We start from the raw sequence: 17,868 nt of genomic DNA, 5'->3' as shown, positions 1-17,868 counted from the left end.
CTTGTAGATCGGCTATTTTTGGCGAAGAGTTATAGGTGTAGAGGGAAAAAAGAGCAGCAAAAGTTTATCTGAAAAACAATTTTATACAATACAGAGGGGATCCCTGCTTCATCTCTCTCTCAGCTAGGGGGTCCTTGGCAGAGATTCATTGGAGCAGATTAGAATAGAAATGTACTGCAGTGTGTAAAGCACTAGAGGGCGACACCAACCACTACTTTCCCCAGGTGAGATCTGATGGATTTACCTGAGCTGCACTCTCGGGTATCACAGCTCTCCTCCCCACCCACCCAGTCTGGTCTTTACATGAGCTCGTGTGTCTCTGTGGGCGAGCATGTTTTAATACAATGCTCTTTAGCCTCGATCGAGAGTTCAGGGTGAATGGTTAAGAACTGGAATAGTTAAGGATCGTTTTCACAACTCTCGCTGTGCTGTGGTTGCAAGCAGGCTACCAGATGGAACATAGCCGGTTTAAAACTACACAAGTTGGTAAGAAAGCTTTTTTTCTTTCTCCCCTCTCTTTTCACATTTCAGGGTAGCCTAATCAGTGGTGTAAAAAGTACTAAAATTGTATTAAAGTAAAAGTATCAATTCCACAATGTAGAAATACTCCACAGCAGAATGTTCCATTTTCAAGCTTTCAAAATGTATAACAATCTTTTGAAAATAACAGATCTACAAGCCCACAACCAGTCAATGCGACTTGTTGTGCGCTTGTTTCAAATCTGAATCTACAAAGTAACTGGTAACTAAAGTTTTCAAATAAAGGTAGTGGAGTAAAAGTACAATATTTTCCTCAGATATGTAGTAGAGTAGAAGTAAAAGTATTGAAAATTGGAAATACAATTGATCAGTTACTCACATATTCAGTAGGTGAGTATAAAAGTCCGTAGGCCTACAGTATGTGATGCATTATGTCCGGCTTGCTGCCTGTGTTTACTGAATAAAAGAGTTTCAAGACTGGATCAACTGTACCTACTACTAGAAAATATTAGCATATAATGTAGATTTTCTGAAATCAAGCAAGATGTCATTCGTTTTGTCACGATTCATACAAATTCACTTTATCTGACCATCTGTTTGGCTGCCTTATGTTAAAATATTGATTTAGAACAAAGTTGTTTTAAGTTGCAACCAAATTGTCAAGTCTCAACACTATTGACCAGCAGGAAAGCTAATGGTTAATGGTTGACTTATGAGGAACTCTGAGAACACACTCTGTGGTGCATGTCTTTGTTTGACTATATTATTGTCACAACATTCACACATTGGTATCAATAGTGGAACTAATCCCTTTTAGACCTAGTACAAGTGTAGCCCTGTAAACCATATGAAACGGAAAGACAAATCCTTGACAATTCTCAATAGCATACTACAGGGAGAGAAAATTATTTTCCAAAACACCAAAAATGCATTAAGGCAAAACATGTTTATTTGTATATCACATATCATGCACAATGGACATTCATTGTTTATTTAAAGGTTCTAAAATGCATTTAAAGAGAAATAAAGATATGGGACTTGAACACCACATAATTATGGGACTTGAACCCTGCAATTAGAATAATAATCTGACCACCGGTTGAACTATAAAAAACCCACGCTTATTGGATCCACAACCAATATAGTCTTTTACGTCATGTATTTGTTTATTTATGTTTGTATGGTCTCCCGGGGTGCGTGTTTGTGGAAAAAGAAGAAAAACTAAAACATTACACTTTTGTTTTATGAGATAGGCTAAACAATTTTTTTTGAGACTCCTCCAGATAATGATTGTACTGTATTCAAAACCTACACATCTGGGAAGATGGCACTAAAGGCCAGACCACACCAATGTAACTAGTCACAACTCCTTGCAACAAAACAGTTTGAAGGCAAGTCCACAACAATGCAACTCCTTGCAACTGCCATTGGGGATAATATGGTTGCAAGTAGTTGCATGTTGCAAGGAGTTGCATTGGTGTGGACTAGCCTTTAAACCCACATATCAGGTGGACTTTAACCCCACAAAACATGGGACTGTAAACCACTCAATGTGTGATTAAATTCCCAATAGAAGTAAGTAAGTAAGTAATAAGTATGTAGTAAGTAAGTAATTAAGTAAGTTGGTAAGTAAGTAAGTAAGTAAGTAAGTAAGACAATAAATAAATAAATAAAGGAGGTACAACTTAAAATTCAGCAATAACATTAAAAAAAATCTAATTGATCAGCGTTTAGGTGGGCTGCAACTTTTAATTAAAGACATTGCATGGAGTAAAGTCTTTAACCTGAATTTAAAACTAGTCAGTTCAAAAGCCTAAGATACTCTGGAAGTTTGTTTCCGAGACCTCCAAATATGTGACTAAACACTGCTGCACTAGCGTCCCAAATTCTGGGATGAACATTTGGCGAAAATAGCATATCGACAAGCTCACAACAACGTGTCACATTGCGACGCGTTGTGAACGTGTAGATTGGCTACTGTATTTTCGATGAAGAGATTTGGTGTAGAGGGAAATACTGGCAAAACTAGTTTAGAGCCCTGCCCCTGGGGGACTCACAGTCAAATGAGTATATCTAGGGTTTAAGTGGTTCCCCCTGGGAACTGATATGATTGTTTCCTTCAATTGAACTTTCAAAAAACTGAAATTCTCATGAATGACCCACTTCCATTCTAAACAACTCAAACCCTAGTTGACTACAGTTGTCTCCCAGGGGTCTATAGGCCGGTTAGGCCCTCTCTTTTTGTCCCCCTCCACACCAAATCGCTTAGCTTAAAATAGCTCCAACATGCGTTGCAACGCGTTATTAGGTTGTAACATCTTCTATTTTCACAGGATGTTTGCCTGGGTGAGGAAGTGAAGTAGCAGCACTCAGCCCTACCTCAATATCCACCGTGGAAGTGCTCTTGAGCAACGCATTGACCCCCTCAACTGCCAGGATGTTTGCCCCATGTGGTTAAACTCAGTCAAATTCAGTCTTCATTTGGTCCTTTATCCAACAATGTCAGTTCTGTTTTCAAATACCTTATTTGAGCCCAGCCTAAACGTGTGTTTACCAACTTGTTCAGACATGTTGTAATCATCTCAGAAATATCATATGGAACAGATCTTCACAGTCACATGGTTACACACATTCACACTTGGGAGCTGCCTAACCACTGTCTTATACTGTTGTAGCCTAGTGGGATTTGCCCAGTACAACCACTGTCTTATACTATAGATGGTCTCTGAGCACATCCACATGAGCGGTTGAGGGGGTCAATGCCTTGCTCAAGAGCACTTCCACATTGGATATTTAGGGAGGGGTGAGTGTTGCTAATTCACTTCCTCACCCAGATTATTCTTGCCTGGAACTTTTAGGTCACAAGCATGCTTCTTTTAACCCACTGGCAGCACCTAGATTACGTACATTTTCATGAAAAAATGTATAAATTATAAACTTTCCGTACATGATTTTACATGTCAGGAGTGTTACATTTGTGATAATCTTATAGAGCCTTTATTGACCACCACAGTCATGTGAAATGTAAAATATTCATTGGCCATTTATATTCAACAGCACAACTTTTGTCCCTATTTATTGTAGATGGTGTTTGCAGAGAGGTAGTTGTTATTTGCACATGATATGATAAGTTGAAGAAGACCCTGTGACCACATCCTCTCGTCTGTGCTCTACTCCAGACACCGCAGACAGAGCTGATAGTATCATATGTGCTGTTAGGCCATGTGCCAGACAAGGTTTCATTATCAAATGAGTTGGCAAAACCTTACCCATATTAAATTGTTTATGGGGTCAATATAAGTAAATTGATGTATGATAACCCTCCCACAGAAGTAGAATTTTCATATTTATCACACATGTTATTTTCACCTACCTACCGTATACATAGAGGTGAATAGGATAAACTTACATGAAGACAAATATTTATTGTATTAGAAGTTATCTGAAATTGTATGTTTAAATATGCAAATTATAGGCATTATATGGGCAAATATGCCCTAATTTGCTTAACTTTCCAGAACCAAACTCTGAACACTGGATGAAGCCAGATTCAACATTCTTCTTTCATTTTGCAGACATGTTGGAGTCAAAGGTTTTTAAAGAGGGAATATTGGATATCTATTTTTATTACACTGTTTTAGTGACGAAATTCTGCTATGCGAGACACCAACACTAGCCAACACCAACTCGGGACACCTGAATCGCTGCCCTCCACACTAGCTGTCGTGTAGCAATGCATCTACCTTTCCTGGCTTTGCCCTGGGTTGGCTCCCCCCAAGTATCAGTTTGTTGCCTCTAGTTCCGGGTGCCTGACGCAGTGCCCTGCCATGTCGTGGCCAATTAATACATGTATTTGTTTTGACTTACTATACACCTCAAGTTAAAATTAACTCATGAGTTTGTTTTATATGTCACAGAGAATATGGAGGACATAGGATTAGTTCAAGTGAGATGGGTTAGTTATGTTGTGGATAAGTGAGACCCAGATGGCATACCGAGGCATTTGTAAATTCTTGAATATATCAGGCTTTGCTGTCAAAAGAACATGATCCAAAATCTTGATAATCATGTCTAGGTTCTCTTGAAGTTGGTTATCACAACTTGCACAGAGATGTACATTTCAAGCCATTGCTCAAGCCCTGGCATTCTGGGAGCTTGCATCTACGGCTGCAGTTGCAGGACAGCAGCTGCAACATTGCTGCTGAGTACGGTCTTCTCGGATCAACTCAGGTATTACACATAATCATAAACAGGTACTAGAATCTGAACCGACCCAGACCCAATTGACCTTAATAAAACACGGACCTGGACGCGACGGGTCTCGGGCATTGACAGGTATTTCTGGTAGACCCTTGAAGACTGCTAATGTCGTGGTCAACTGTCAGAACCTACTGGGTGGTGGACAAGTGTAGCAGGGCTATGGAGCCCCTAAGGAGGGGGTGTGTGGGGTGGGAGTATGGAGGTCACTGCAGCGCCTAGGCATAGGTGATGCAGGAGTGTAGCGGGCCTAAGGTGCCCTTCACCCCCGGGGGGGCATGAACATGAAATCCTTATAACTGACAAAGATTTAGTTATTCACTAAATGTTGGCAAAAGGCTGACTTTTGAGAATATCTTTTCAGTTTTCATTAGTGGAAAAAGCTGTGGAATATACTGTTTGTAAAAGTGTACTACCCCTGTGACTTTGGCAAACCTCAGTTTGATTCCAGAGCCCACCCTAGGCATAGGTGAAATAGACAGTTGCCGAGGGCATCATGACACCAAGCCAGGATGTATTAGTTTTGAATATTTGTGTATATTTGATAGAACAAAAGACTTTCGAGTTTTGAGAATTTGAAAATACACACACTCACACACACGCGCACACGTGTCTGTGTGTGTGTGTGTGTGTGTGTGTGTGTGTGTGTGTGTGCGTGTGCGTGTCTGTGTCTGTGTCTGTGTGTGTGTAAGACAGAGAGAGAGAGAAACCACCACACATGCTCACGATGCGCATGTGTGTGTGACACACACACACACACACACACACACACACACACACACACACACACACACACACACACACACACACACACACACACACTCACATTCTCTTTCTCTCCTTTACTTTTTCAGTCAAGTTTAGAGCCCCCAAGATGAAACACACTTCTGAAAAGGACTTCCCTTTATAATGTGTTGAAACGCAAAGATTACATAATAGAGACAAAAATAGCCATGTAATAATATTTTGTGTTTTGGATTACCTATCTTAAGCAAGTTTCAAGTCTCTGCAAGTTGATTTTCATTCTGTTCTAAAATTGAATGGAATCCAATGGCTCGCTCTCAAATCAAAGAAACCAAGATATCCTAAACATGCCAAACCAAAGGGTACATTATTATACTCTCAGAGTTAAATTAACACAGAGGATTAGACGATGCCTTTCAAAAAGCATCCTATCAATATTTTGAGGAGTAATTTGATCTGGCTTTAAAAGGATACAAACTTGTTAAAAAAAAAACATAAACAGATAAAAACAGTTAAATTAACACTTTTGTTCATTTTTGTCTCTATGCAATCGTTGCTTTTCAACGTATTGCAAAGTGAAGTAATTGATTTCCCAATTAAATTAAAATATCCTCTCACAATTCATATTTAGCCAATGTTGACTCCAACCAGTTTATCCAGTTTGGTCTTGATGACATTTTGGGGGAAAAATAAAACAAATACATAAAACCATTAACGTGAAAACTGATCTATGTTTATGTACAACACAAAGCTGAACCTGTGATTTGACACAACAACATAGTAGATGTTGAACACAGATTCTGACACAGATTAAGTGTTTGTTTAAGGTGCATTGTATTGTGGAAAGCATCAAGGACCGGAAGCAGGGCAGATTTGATGGTTAGTTAACACAATGTACAGTGGGGGGTTTGGCTCTAGAGACCTGAGCTGAGCATGAGAAGACTGTGGGGAGATAGATTACAACAATTGGGGTTGGGTACGACAACAGTTTGTTTGAAAGGTGGCTACAGGTTCAAGTTCAAGTTACTAATACCACTTAGCAAAATACCGCAGTGTACAGCATATCGTCGCTGTCGGGCATGAAACCTCCTCCATATTCTGACTTTTTGTGTTTTTTTGTAAATTAACGCCCAACTTGATCATACTACAGTGTCACACAAAAGCATCAAAATGAGCAGATCTGCAAGCTTGAAACGAGGCACAAAGTGGCACGTTTTGATCTTTCAGATCTGCTACTTTTGCTGTTTCCACCCGACAGAGATGATATGCTTCAGTACTGAAACTCATGGAATATTGATGAACCAGTTGAAATATCGTCCCTATTCTGGGCATGTCATAAACAGGCAAACATTCAGCTAAAATAGGTGAACATTCTTCAAAAATAGCAGATCTACAAGCTCACGACGCATCACATTGTGACGCGTTGGTGTGCTTGTAGATTGTGACAGATTGTAGAAATTATGTTGTGTAGCATTTTCCCATCATAATTTAACAGTGGTGGAAAAGTACTTTGTTACTAAGTAAAAGTATCAATACTGCAATGTAGAAATAGGCCTACTACGAGTAAAAGTCCGGAATTCAAAACTTTACTTGAGTAAAAGTACAAAAGTAGTTCAAATGCATAAAAGGTAGACTAATCTTTTGAAAATCTACAAGCTCACAATGCGTCGTATCGCGACGCATTATGAGATTGTAGATCGGCTATTTTCAAATGGCCGAAATATATATAGGGCTGAAGTGGTTAATATGTTTTGCAATAATAATCCAAATCTACAAAGTAACTAGTAACTAAAGTTTTCAAGTAATTGTAGTGGAGTCAAAGCACAATATTTGCCTCTGAGATGAATGGAGTAGAAGTAAAAGTAATGACAATTGGAAATACAGTACTCCAGTAAAGTAAAAATACCTCAACATTGTACTTAAGTACAGTACTTGAGTAAATGTACTTTGTTACTTTACACCACTGTAATTTAAAAGACAAAATGTAGTAAACGAAAAAAAGGGATATTTACCCAGTGTTTGGGAAACACTGGTCTGGGCTTTTTGTTCTAATGGCATTAGTGTCCTTTTTCCAGTTGATAGCAGTGATGTGGACACACCCACTCACAGTGTGACACTCAAAAGGGATACAGTTGCAGTCAGATTATACTACATGCCATTCTCTATATATGTCCTCCTCCCATGGAAAAGCAAGTCACCTCCCCATTGTTAAGTTGTTATCTTAGTATCATTGCGGCGGTAAGTTTCAGTTTAACCTTGTAGTGTTTTGTCCATAATTGTTTTTAACAAATATGTTTGTTTGGATGATGTGCATGTTTTATGCCATTTAAATGAGCTAAATGCAAAATCCAGTGTATAGGAGAGTGTCACGGGGCAACCCGTGCCCTATATACACATACACATGCATTGAAAGTTATGCAAGGACTAATGGTTTTAAACTTGTGTATTGATAATGAAATGTTCACTGATTGTTTGCTGGTTGTCTCTCCTACACTGCTGGTGGCAATCCCCTTGATTGGGAAGGTGCCAAGTGCTGTGGAGGAGGGGTGTTTCATATGCTTTAGGAGTATTGTGTTTATTTAAACTATCATTGAGTCTTTACCCCAAGTTATATTTGTTTAATTGTAACGCATCATTAGGAATGTTTAGGTTACTTTTATACTGTGGCACGGGGGAAGCTCTGGGAGTATTTATGGAAGTATTTGGAATTGTTGCTAATTGGTTCTGTGTCCTGTGGTAGGATCCACTCCCTATTTAAGGGAGGCTGCAGGAACAGTCTAGTAGCAAGTTAGATGGGTAGAAACACAGGTAACATCCTTGAGGCAGAGCTACAGGGCCTTGTGTGATCAAGGTTTAGCCTTAAGAGAGCTCTTATCCAGTTGGGTCTTGTTTATACGTGTTTGCCTTAAAGGGCAAGACCACTTTGGTAGAGGTTTGGGTTGTGTAGCTACCTTGCCATGATGTAACTCCAAAGGTGGACAAGAAATCAAAAAAAATTACTCCATCGATTACAAATTGATAATTCAAAATATGCTCCTCATTGACTTACATTGTACGGTAAAACAGCTCTCAAAGTCACTCTTTTAGCACATTAACGAACACAAACAAAGATGATTCAGACAATATAGAACATCACCAAACCCAGTACTTTTTTTTTTTTATATAAAAATGTCAACTTCCTGTTTATTTTACTATTTGAAGATCCGGATCCGGATCCGCAGATCCAGTCCGGGTTTTCTTCCTAATAAAAACAGCAAAATCAACAGGAAGTTATTTTTATTAAAAAAACAAACAGTACTGGGTTTGGTGATGTTCTATATTGTCTGAATCAGCTTTGTTTGTGTTTGTTAATGTGCTAAAAGAGTGACTGAGAGCCGTTTCAGCATACAATGTAAGTCAATGAGGAGCATATTTTGAATTATCAATTTCTAATCAATGGAGCAATTATTTTTGATTTCTTGTCCACCTTTGTAGTTACATCATGGCAAGGTAACTACACAACCCAAATCTCTACCAAGTCTTGCCCTTTAAGTGCTTATTTATTGTTCTCACATTGCTCTATTTTTAACTTTTAGGCCAGTATTATTGTTGCACTGGATTTCGATGGTGGAGTAGAGCGAAATAAAAAGCCCCAAAATGCATCTCTGACTGTCTTTGGAGCCTTGGCCGTTCGAGCCTTTTCACAGAGAGATTGCAATAACACCTAGAAAGTTGAAATATGCTATATAAAACTTCAGTACAGTGGTTCTCAAAGTGGGGGTCGAGGGGCCCTCAGGGTTCCTTGAGGGGGTTCCAAATGGACCCTAACAGGTCTGTAAACACTGAAAGTGTACAATTGGAACCAAATGGACCATTGCAGGTCCATGTGCACTCTCAGAGTTATGGGGGTCCTTCAAAAAAAAAAAAAAAAAGGGTGAGAACCACTGCTATATATATAGTAGGTGGCCAGTGACTTTGACCAGTTTCACTTTCAAAACCTTTGCATCATGCATGTCACACAAACAGAATGCGATGCGTTTTGTTGATATAACGTGATGCAAAGGTTTTGAAAGTGAAACTGGTCAAAGTCACTGGCCACCTAGTACTATAACACTGTTCTCTATATACTGTAACTGCTAGATAAGATAAGGTAAGATAAACCTTATTTGATCCCCAGAGACAAGTTCAAGGAAACTGATATGTTATCCTGACGTTAAACCACTGACATTGGAGAAGTAGCTGTTTGTCTATTGTTGGCTGCTACTAAATCATGTAGAGTCAAGTCATCCTTTCAGTTCCTTAAACAAAACATTGTGGCACCTTTTAATTATGAAGGTATGTTGATAGTAAGAACATGCTCTGACCAAGTTACTTATTCATGTACAGTAACACTGTTACACATACATTTAGTTAGTTAGTTAGTTAGTTAGTTAGTTTATTTATTTCTGTCATGATTTTTTTTTAAACAAAACAGTACAACTTAGTCAACATGATGACTATTTGGCCGAAAAGGTATGGGCTGAAGCCAAAGCTTATTTTGCCCACCTTATTACCATTTAAAATAAATTATCATAGTAGCATAAAGTAACATACATGAGATGAGTGTAGTGACAATTACTTGTTATGGGTTCAATGACTTCTTTGTCATAATGGTTTTGAGCAAACTTGGCATAGAATACTGGTATAGTCATGAGTGCATAATGGACTGTGTAGCTATAACTAAGACAACGTATGACCTGCTTTATTTGTCTTCATACATAAGACATAAGACATTGTTGTACAGATCTGATATACATGAATCCAACCTTTTCTACTCCTGGGCCCACTTGAAAGTCTCAAAGGAGTTCACAGACCACCCATCTGTTTAGTGGTCAGATGGGTGGGCCGCAAGCATTTTCAGAGCATGTTTATTTTAATTGTCAATCAGTCGATTGTGTTCCGGCTTGTTCAATGGAACTAACGTAGTATACTTTAACTTTAAGTTTCTACTTATTGTGCACCATTACTTTTTTTAAAACCTTTTTTCACCCTTATTTAAAATATATATTAATGTTATGTTATCAATAGTCTTTTTAGTGTTTTGTCAATTATTTTTGGGCCCACTTGCAATATCCTTGGCCCACAGGTTGAGAATCGCTGTTATAATACATATAATCCTATAATACACAGTGATAATGAAGGTTCGGTCAGTGCAATCACTGTGTGAGTCTCATGAAAGAATGTAAACCGCCTCCACTGTAACGTGAGTTTGGATCTGAGATATAAGACACTTCCTTTGTGTAAACTAAAGGCGTGACATACCATTGGCAAAGCTTGTCTGTACTCTGTCAATAGATGTTTGGCTATGTCCCTATTCTGGGGTGAAACATTTGGCAAGAATAGCTGATCTGCATACAAGCTCACAACGTGTCACACTCACAACGTGTCGCAACGCGACGCAACGCATTGTGAGATTGTAGATTTCCTATTTTTTAAAGGAGGGGGCCTAGTATATGTAGGTCAGTTGGGGACTCTGGTCAACAAAGTATATGGGGTTAAACTCAAAGGTTAAAGGAGAACTTTTTTCTTTTTTTTTGGGTGAGATCTGATGTTCATAGTGACAGAACACTATGCAACCAAAAAAAGAAAGAAAAAAACAACAACAGAAGTCTCGCTAGACGAGATTGAAATCTCGAGATTGAAATCTCGTCTAGCAAGACTTCTGTTTTTTTTTTTTTTTTTGACAGTGTTCTGTCACTATGAACGTCAGATCTCTCACAAAAAAAAAAAAAAAAAAGCTATTAAAATATGTGATCTAACCTAAGGCCTATCCATGCACCTTTTTAAGCTGTGGCGGACCAGGGGTGGAGTTAAGAAATTTTTCTACTGTACCATTCATCCTAAGATATCATAACATCATAGAAAAGGTAATAAAACTTTAGTCCAAAATTCTCCTTTAAGTCTTACCCTGCTGAATAGGGTTCACATACTCCCATCTTGCACTTTGGAGTACCTCATTCTGTTGTGTCGATGAGGAATCTGGATGGGGCACTCAGAACACATAAGAACACAATAATGAGACAGAGACAGAGAACTCAGATTCCAAAGTATGAGAGATTTTAAGGTATTCGAATACAGTGGAGCCAACGTACACGTCTTAATGCGACATACAGGCTGACTCAACTCAGGTCATACAATGGTTCATTCATTCATACAGGGGGGGGGGGGGGGGGCATTGGGAGGTGAAGGAAGCGGCAAACAGTCAACGCCAGCGTCCTCACCTTTCCCACATTCACACACCAATGGTGGCAAGCTAGCGCCGACCGACACATTGGAGGCAATGTAGGGTTCAGTGTTCATCTCGTGCAACATAACAAGCTTGTCATCCCAGCTGATGTGAATTTGTTTGACCCTCCATGTGGTCTCTAACTAACGGTGGTGAGTGATGGTTTAGTTGAGTAGCGAGCTCGGAGAACACCAGGCAGTATCACACGACAAGTTCTAAAGTTTATTACACACATATAGAATATATACAGTACTGGTGGACACATGACATGACCGGAAGATATGAGACATTGGAAAAGAACAGAATGAGTGAGAAAATGCATCTTGTATCATTTGCACAGATGTCAGTCTACTCTATCTGATAAAGTAGTTGATGGCCATGGCGTCAAGTGTATCAGTATGTGCTTACGCAGATATAATTATATCTTTTATAGAATTTAAGTACTTTGCTAGGTGTTTTAATTGTGGTGTATATATCTATTGTCCCTTGTGGATAATAAAGACACATGGGTCAGGCAGATAAATGTCAGTCCTATAATCATATATTCATAACGCAGAGTCACCAAAATCATTCATCTTAAAAGATTGGATTGTTTGTGAATATATAGTATAAACAGTTTTCTATTATGTAAATTATATATATATTTATTTATTTTTTGAGCGGTGCAACCGCTCCTATAAGAGTGTTTGGGACCCATCCGTGGCGAATGTTTTTCTTTCCGTCGTGAAAATTTGTTTTTCCCTGTGACGCCATGCTGTGGAAAACACGCCCATTGGCTAACCTTCGCAGGAAGTGCTGTGATTGGCTACCGAGACACATGATGAAATTAACTTCAAACTTCGCAGACGCGCTTTGATTGGCTAGCGAGACGCATGATGAAAGTAATAATAATGTAAAAAATGTAAGCACGTCACTTCGCAGGACGTGCTGTGATTGGCTACCGCGATGCATGATGAAATTAATAACTCATAGACTTTTTTAAATACAAAATTGATAATCTTGCCACAGGCACATTTGTCCCTGTGTACGGACATGTTTGACCTCTGAACATATTGTCGATTTGCATGTTATTGTTGTTTTGTTGTTGACTAGATCTAGACTGAGATAACTGTAGAGACCAACCTGTAACATCTCTGATACAGGTAGGGACAACATTTCCTAATCCAAATAAGGTCACCAAATCTTAAAAAATGGGTCAAACCAATTTCTCAGAAGATAAACAATCTTCTGAAGAGGAACACAACTATTCATTTCTGGAACCATCTCACAATGAGGAAGGGGGAGTCAGACTTCCATTTGTATTGTAATACATACAAATGCACCATGCATCAAATGGTGCACCAAATGTACCATTTTACATTTCCTTGCAACTCCAAGTGCCACCTCTATACATTTAATTTTGTGCTTTCTTAGATTTGCACTGATAGTTTATTTTGTGTCACTGCCTGCAATGTTGCTACAGCTGTCCATCAATGTTATGTCGATCATGTGACAATAAAGCACTTTGAACGTTGAACCATCAGAAATGAGTGCTGACACACACACACACAAAAACAAACCTCTCTCTCAGACCCCTTCGTCTGGGCGTGGAGATACAAGCCCAGACTGGCAAAGGAATGACCGTCATCTAACCAAATGTTATTCGCAACTGTCAGTTCTCACTCACTGACTTGTACGTACTGTAGGCTAGACTGTGTAAAATGTATATAGTCTCTACCGTACTTAAAGTCTCAAAGGAGAAAATTAACATCATCACGTTCAAATGCAATCATCATCATGATGTATCCGTCTCTTTTTCTTTTGTGTCTCGAAGGACTAGGACGCTCTAGAATGCATCAGGATATCCTGGATCGACAGCGGAGGAGCCGTGTCCAGTGATAGATGGTCATCTTCTCACCTATGCACAGTAGACACCGGTTTGGTGTCTAAAGCGCAGGCCGGACGCGGCTTAGTTTTTTGTTGAAAACATGACGAAAGCCTTAGAAGAACTAACACACGTTTTGTCTGAATCCAGGTGAGCCACAGAGAACAAAAGACACACTGTCGTAATGGACCCTTTTCACAGCACACATTTTGACAGGTAAATGCAGCAGTTAATTGTGTGGAACATGAGCTGTCCATGCTGGCACACAGTAACACCTAAATGAAACACATCCACAAAAGTATTATATTCAGTATTACTTTACCCGTCAACATGTCTGCTGTGAAAGGAATCTGTTTTATACCTTTTCAACTGAAAAATTTGGGCACAAGAGATGTTCTCTGAAAGAATAACTGCATATTAATGCAGTGACTATACCAGTATTCTGTACCAAGTTTGCTCATGACAAAGAAGTCATTGAACCCATAATAAGTAATTGTCACTACAGCCAATATATGTGTGATTATTTTTGTCAGAGAAGCATTCATGTAAAATCTACTGTATGTGTATAAGGAAAGTATTGAACCTAATGGTGAGCATTTTTTCAGTTACTTTTTATATCGATTATGATTATTAGTTATTATTATAGTGTGACTTCACATAAATGTGTTCCGTGACAACTTTTATATGAAAATGTTAATCACAGGAATGAAGACATCCAGCATGGAGGGAAGAAACGACAGACGTGGTGGAGGTTCTGCTTTATATGCTTATTACTTCTCATCTCAACTGCATTCTTGTATGAGTTTGATTTGACTCGGTTCCCATCACAGGGCACTGTTTTGTGGAGGGGTGACACTGTAACAGATACAACAGCCAAAGCAATGAGTGGTGATGCACTGCTCGAGTACTTTGTTGCTTATCCACATGACTACAACTTCACTGTGGATGAGCCGGAAAAATGTCAACAGCAGAAGCCTTTTGTGGTTCTGATCGTCCCGGTAGCTCCCCACAACAGGGCAGATCGTGACATCATCCGCAGCACATGGGGGAGTGAAAGCCCTGTGTTGGGCAAAGTGGTGAGCGTGTTCTTTTTGTTGGGACTGCCGACGGGAGAAAAGGTAGAACAAACCCAACAGCAAGTGCTGGAGGAGAGCAGAGAGCACCGGGACCTGCTACAGAGTGACTTCCTGGACAGCTACAAGAACCTAACCATCAAGACCATGGTGATGTTGGAGTGGCTGGACTCTCGCTGTTCCATGGCGTCCTTTGCCATGAAGATTGATTCAGACATGTTTCTTAATGTGCACAACTTGGTCGACATGCTGTTGAACGCTCCGAAGGACAAGTACATGACTGGACTTGTGGCCAGTGAAGCTCCAGTTCTGAGAGACCCGGACTCTAAATGGTACCTACCTGTTGAGGTTTTCCCTGAATCACAATACCCACGATATGCATTAGGACTGGGCTACGTTTTGTCCTTAGACCTGCCTAGAAAGCTTGTGGAAGCATCCAGGTATGTTAAAGCTGTGTACATTGAGGATGCATATTTGGGTTTGTGTATGAGATACCTGGGTATACCACCCACCGACCCCCCAAACTGGTCTTTGTTTAATGTGTACCCTCTGCCTTATAGTCACTGTGTTTACTCCAGGCTAATAGCCATCACAACTAGTGACGACACTGATCTTATGTCTTTGTGGGTAGATTTGAAAGGACCAGGTCCTGTCTGTTGACAGAGAAAATATAATATATTAAACCACCATTTACATGGAGGGTGTAAAGGGATGCTGTCTTTCTGTATGAAATGATGCAACACATATATGGTCATCATATCAATGTTTACACTGATCTTTCGCAAACATATTAGACCTGATAGATTATGAGAATGGTGCTTTTGTTGAATTTATTTTTCTTCATATTTTTGCATTTTCCAGAATATCTAAATAAAGCGTGGGATAGGAGGAGAAGGGTGACTTATAATAGATGAATTTTCATACATTTTTATGTATTCTATGTGCAGGTATATATGAATGTATGTACTGTATGTGGCTTGTTTCAAATCAGGCTGTATTATGAGTTGTTGTTTGTTTTAGTTTTAAAATTGATGTGTCTGATAATCCGGTGGGATGGGTCAAGAAATTGTCCGGACACGTAAATAAAACATTCATATCAGGGAAAATACTGACTTAAGAACTTTAACAAACAGCATATATTGGCTTTGAATAAATACGTAACTTTTATTAAATCTTTAGCTATTTTCAACATTCTTTAACAGTTGGTCTCCAACCTGATCTGTAACTTAAACCACTTGAACCACATTACACTTATACTATATCGTCTATGTTGGGTGGAAACCTCCAAAACGGTCACTTTTCATGAGTCAAATTCAAAAATTGCAAAAGTAGCAGATCGACAAGATCGAAACACGGCCCTTCGTGCCACGTTTCGAGCTTTTAGATCTGCTACTTTTGATGCTTTCGTGTGACATAGCTGAGTGGTTAGTGAGCCCGCCTAGGGAGCCAGAGGCCCTGGTTGCCCTAGGTACGATTCCAGGCCAGGCTGGAAAATGTGTCGATGAAATGAAATTTGTCCCTGAGCAAGACTCTTAACCCCTAATTGCTCACAGGCCCTCATTGGAAACAACCGCAAGGACTTTCATGAACGGACCTGACCTGTTAAAGGAATTATAACACTGTAGCATGATCACGTATGCCGTTAATTTACATTTCTTTTAAACAACCTTTTAAATGTAGAATTCTACCTTTTATAGAATTGAAGTACTTTGCTGGGTGTTTTATTTATGGTGTTATGTATTGTCAGGTCTTGAATGTATAGCCTACATTCACCCGAGCAAAACAATTTTCCCTTGTGGATAATAAAGACAATCTAATCTAATCTAATCTAATACTTTGTTGACCAAGACCCCCTCAGGGCTCTATTCTTCCTATCCTTTTCTTTACACCAAATCTCTTCAATGAAAATAGCCTAATGTTCGCCTATTATGACATGCACGTTAGGGTTCATGTACAGTAGTTGTTGTCCTCAGAACACCTGTCTTTTGTCATTAATAATTACAAATGGGTAATAGTGGTCCTTGGCACATGAATATTAACTTGGTTGCATCAGTGTGGTTAATGTATGTTATGAAATTACTTATCGGACAGCTGCGCAAATGAAAACAATATTAAAGAAATAATATAGAACGTGTGACATGGATACACGTTCCTTTATTGTGTCCATTTAGTTCAATTTGTACACTGTCAGAGCTAAATTAACACTCACGATTTTATTGTGTAGTATTTGCGAGTTTATACTGACTGGAGTGGGGTGTTATTTGTCTGGTTAGGTATGTAAAATGGAATTTTATAATGACACATTGATTCATATCTGATTTTATGGTGTGATGTAATACACATTGTTTGCAATATATTGATGGTGTGGTACAGCATGTGTTGATTTATGAGGCAGAAAGAAAAATATTGTCTTGGCAAGTGGATTTTCTTAAGTGATTCTGTGCTGTTTGGATAATAATAATAATGATATAACTGTGTATAGCACCTTTCTGCATTAAAACACCATCTTGGTTTTTATCTTTACCTGCCTCACTGTCCTGCACTTGGGTGGGTCCTCTCCTCACCACCACACCTACACATGACGAGCCATGGACCTAAAATGGGTTTGATAAAATGCCATATTAAAATACCCCAGAGCTCGCCAATCTGAGTTCAAGTGATATGGTTTAACACAACTTGTTAGGTGCCAGGTTGTAAATTATGTACAAACAAATAAAGGGGCTTAAATATAACTCTAAACTATTACAGTGTCGCCATGGTTAGTTAAAAGTATTGCGGTAGCATTCTGAATTTCCTGTAATGTTTTTACAGATTTGCATTTTTTGGTAATCCAGTAAAAGGGAGTTACAGTTTAATCCAAACAGCTTGTAATAAAAGCATGTATTAGCACTTTAGGCATCTTATATTAGGCATATTTTTTACTTTCACTATGTTCCTGAGATTAAGAAAAGCTGTTCTTGAGGGAGTGTCAGCCCAATGTTTGTTATCCCTTATCCAAACCCTAACCATAACCATAACCATATCCCAAATAGGGCCAAGGGAACACAGACAGGACCCTAAAACACACCCAGGTCTGTAACCTCTGTTTTGATCTGTACAGACATTATTTGAATGATGCATAGCATTGTGACAAATAATCATACTTTATATTTTCATCTGTCAACTATAGAAAATATAGTTGACAGATGAAAATATAAAGTCCATGG

At 39.0% G+C, this 17,868-nt stretch overlaps 1 protein-coding gene across 2 annotated transcripts; it reads left to right on the top strand.

The window, feature by feature from the left end:
- Nucleotides 1–301: 301 nt before the first annotated feature.
- Nucleotides 302–17,185, top strand: LOC311055946 (beta-1,3-galactosyltransferase 1-like). 2 transcript variants are annotated; one of them, XM_084072233.1, is made up of 3 exons: nucleotides 302–486; nucleotides 13,539–13,739; nucleotides 14,293–17,185. In XM_084072233.1, exons 2-3 carry the CDS (start codon nucleotides 13,693–13,695, stop codon nucleotides 15,320–15,322), a joined length of 1,077 nt encoding a protein of 358 aa, XP_083928359.1. In that variant the 5' UTR covers nucleotides 302–486; nucleotides 13,539–13,692; the 3' UTR covers nucleotides 15,323–17,185. The 2 variants fall into 2 exon arrangements, with proteins under 2 accessions (XP_083928359.1, XP_083928360.1); XM_084072234.1 differs by having other exon boundaries at nucleotides 13,539–13,805.
- Nucleotides 17,186–17,868: the final 683 nt, after the last annotated feature.

This window comes from Gymnoscopelus microlampas (assembly GCF_963454915.1).
Source record: "Gymnoscopelus microlampas genome assembly, chromosome: 1".
Classification (NCBI taxonomy): domain Eukaryota; kingdom Metazoa; phylum Chordata; class Actinopteri; order Myctophiformes; family Myctophidae; genus Gymnoscopelus; species Gymnoscopelus microlampas.
This window is presented reverse-complemented; position numbering and strand designations above follow the sequence as displayed.

Bases quoted from the DNA above. Each gene is read 5' to 3' on its own strand.
- LOC311055946 (XM_084072233.1), top strand. From the start codon at position 13,693: ATGACGAAAGCCTTAGAAGAACTAACACACGTTTTGTCTGAATCCAG. The intron at 13,740-14,292 runs GTGAGCCACAGA...TGTTAATCACAG, and splicing joins CACGTTTTGTCTGAATCCAG to GAATGAAGACATCCAGCATG.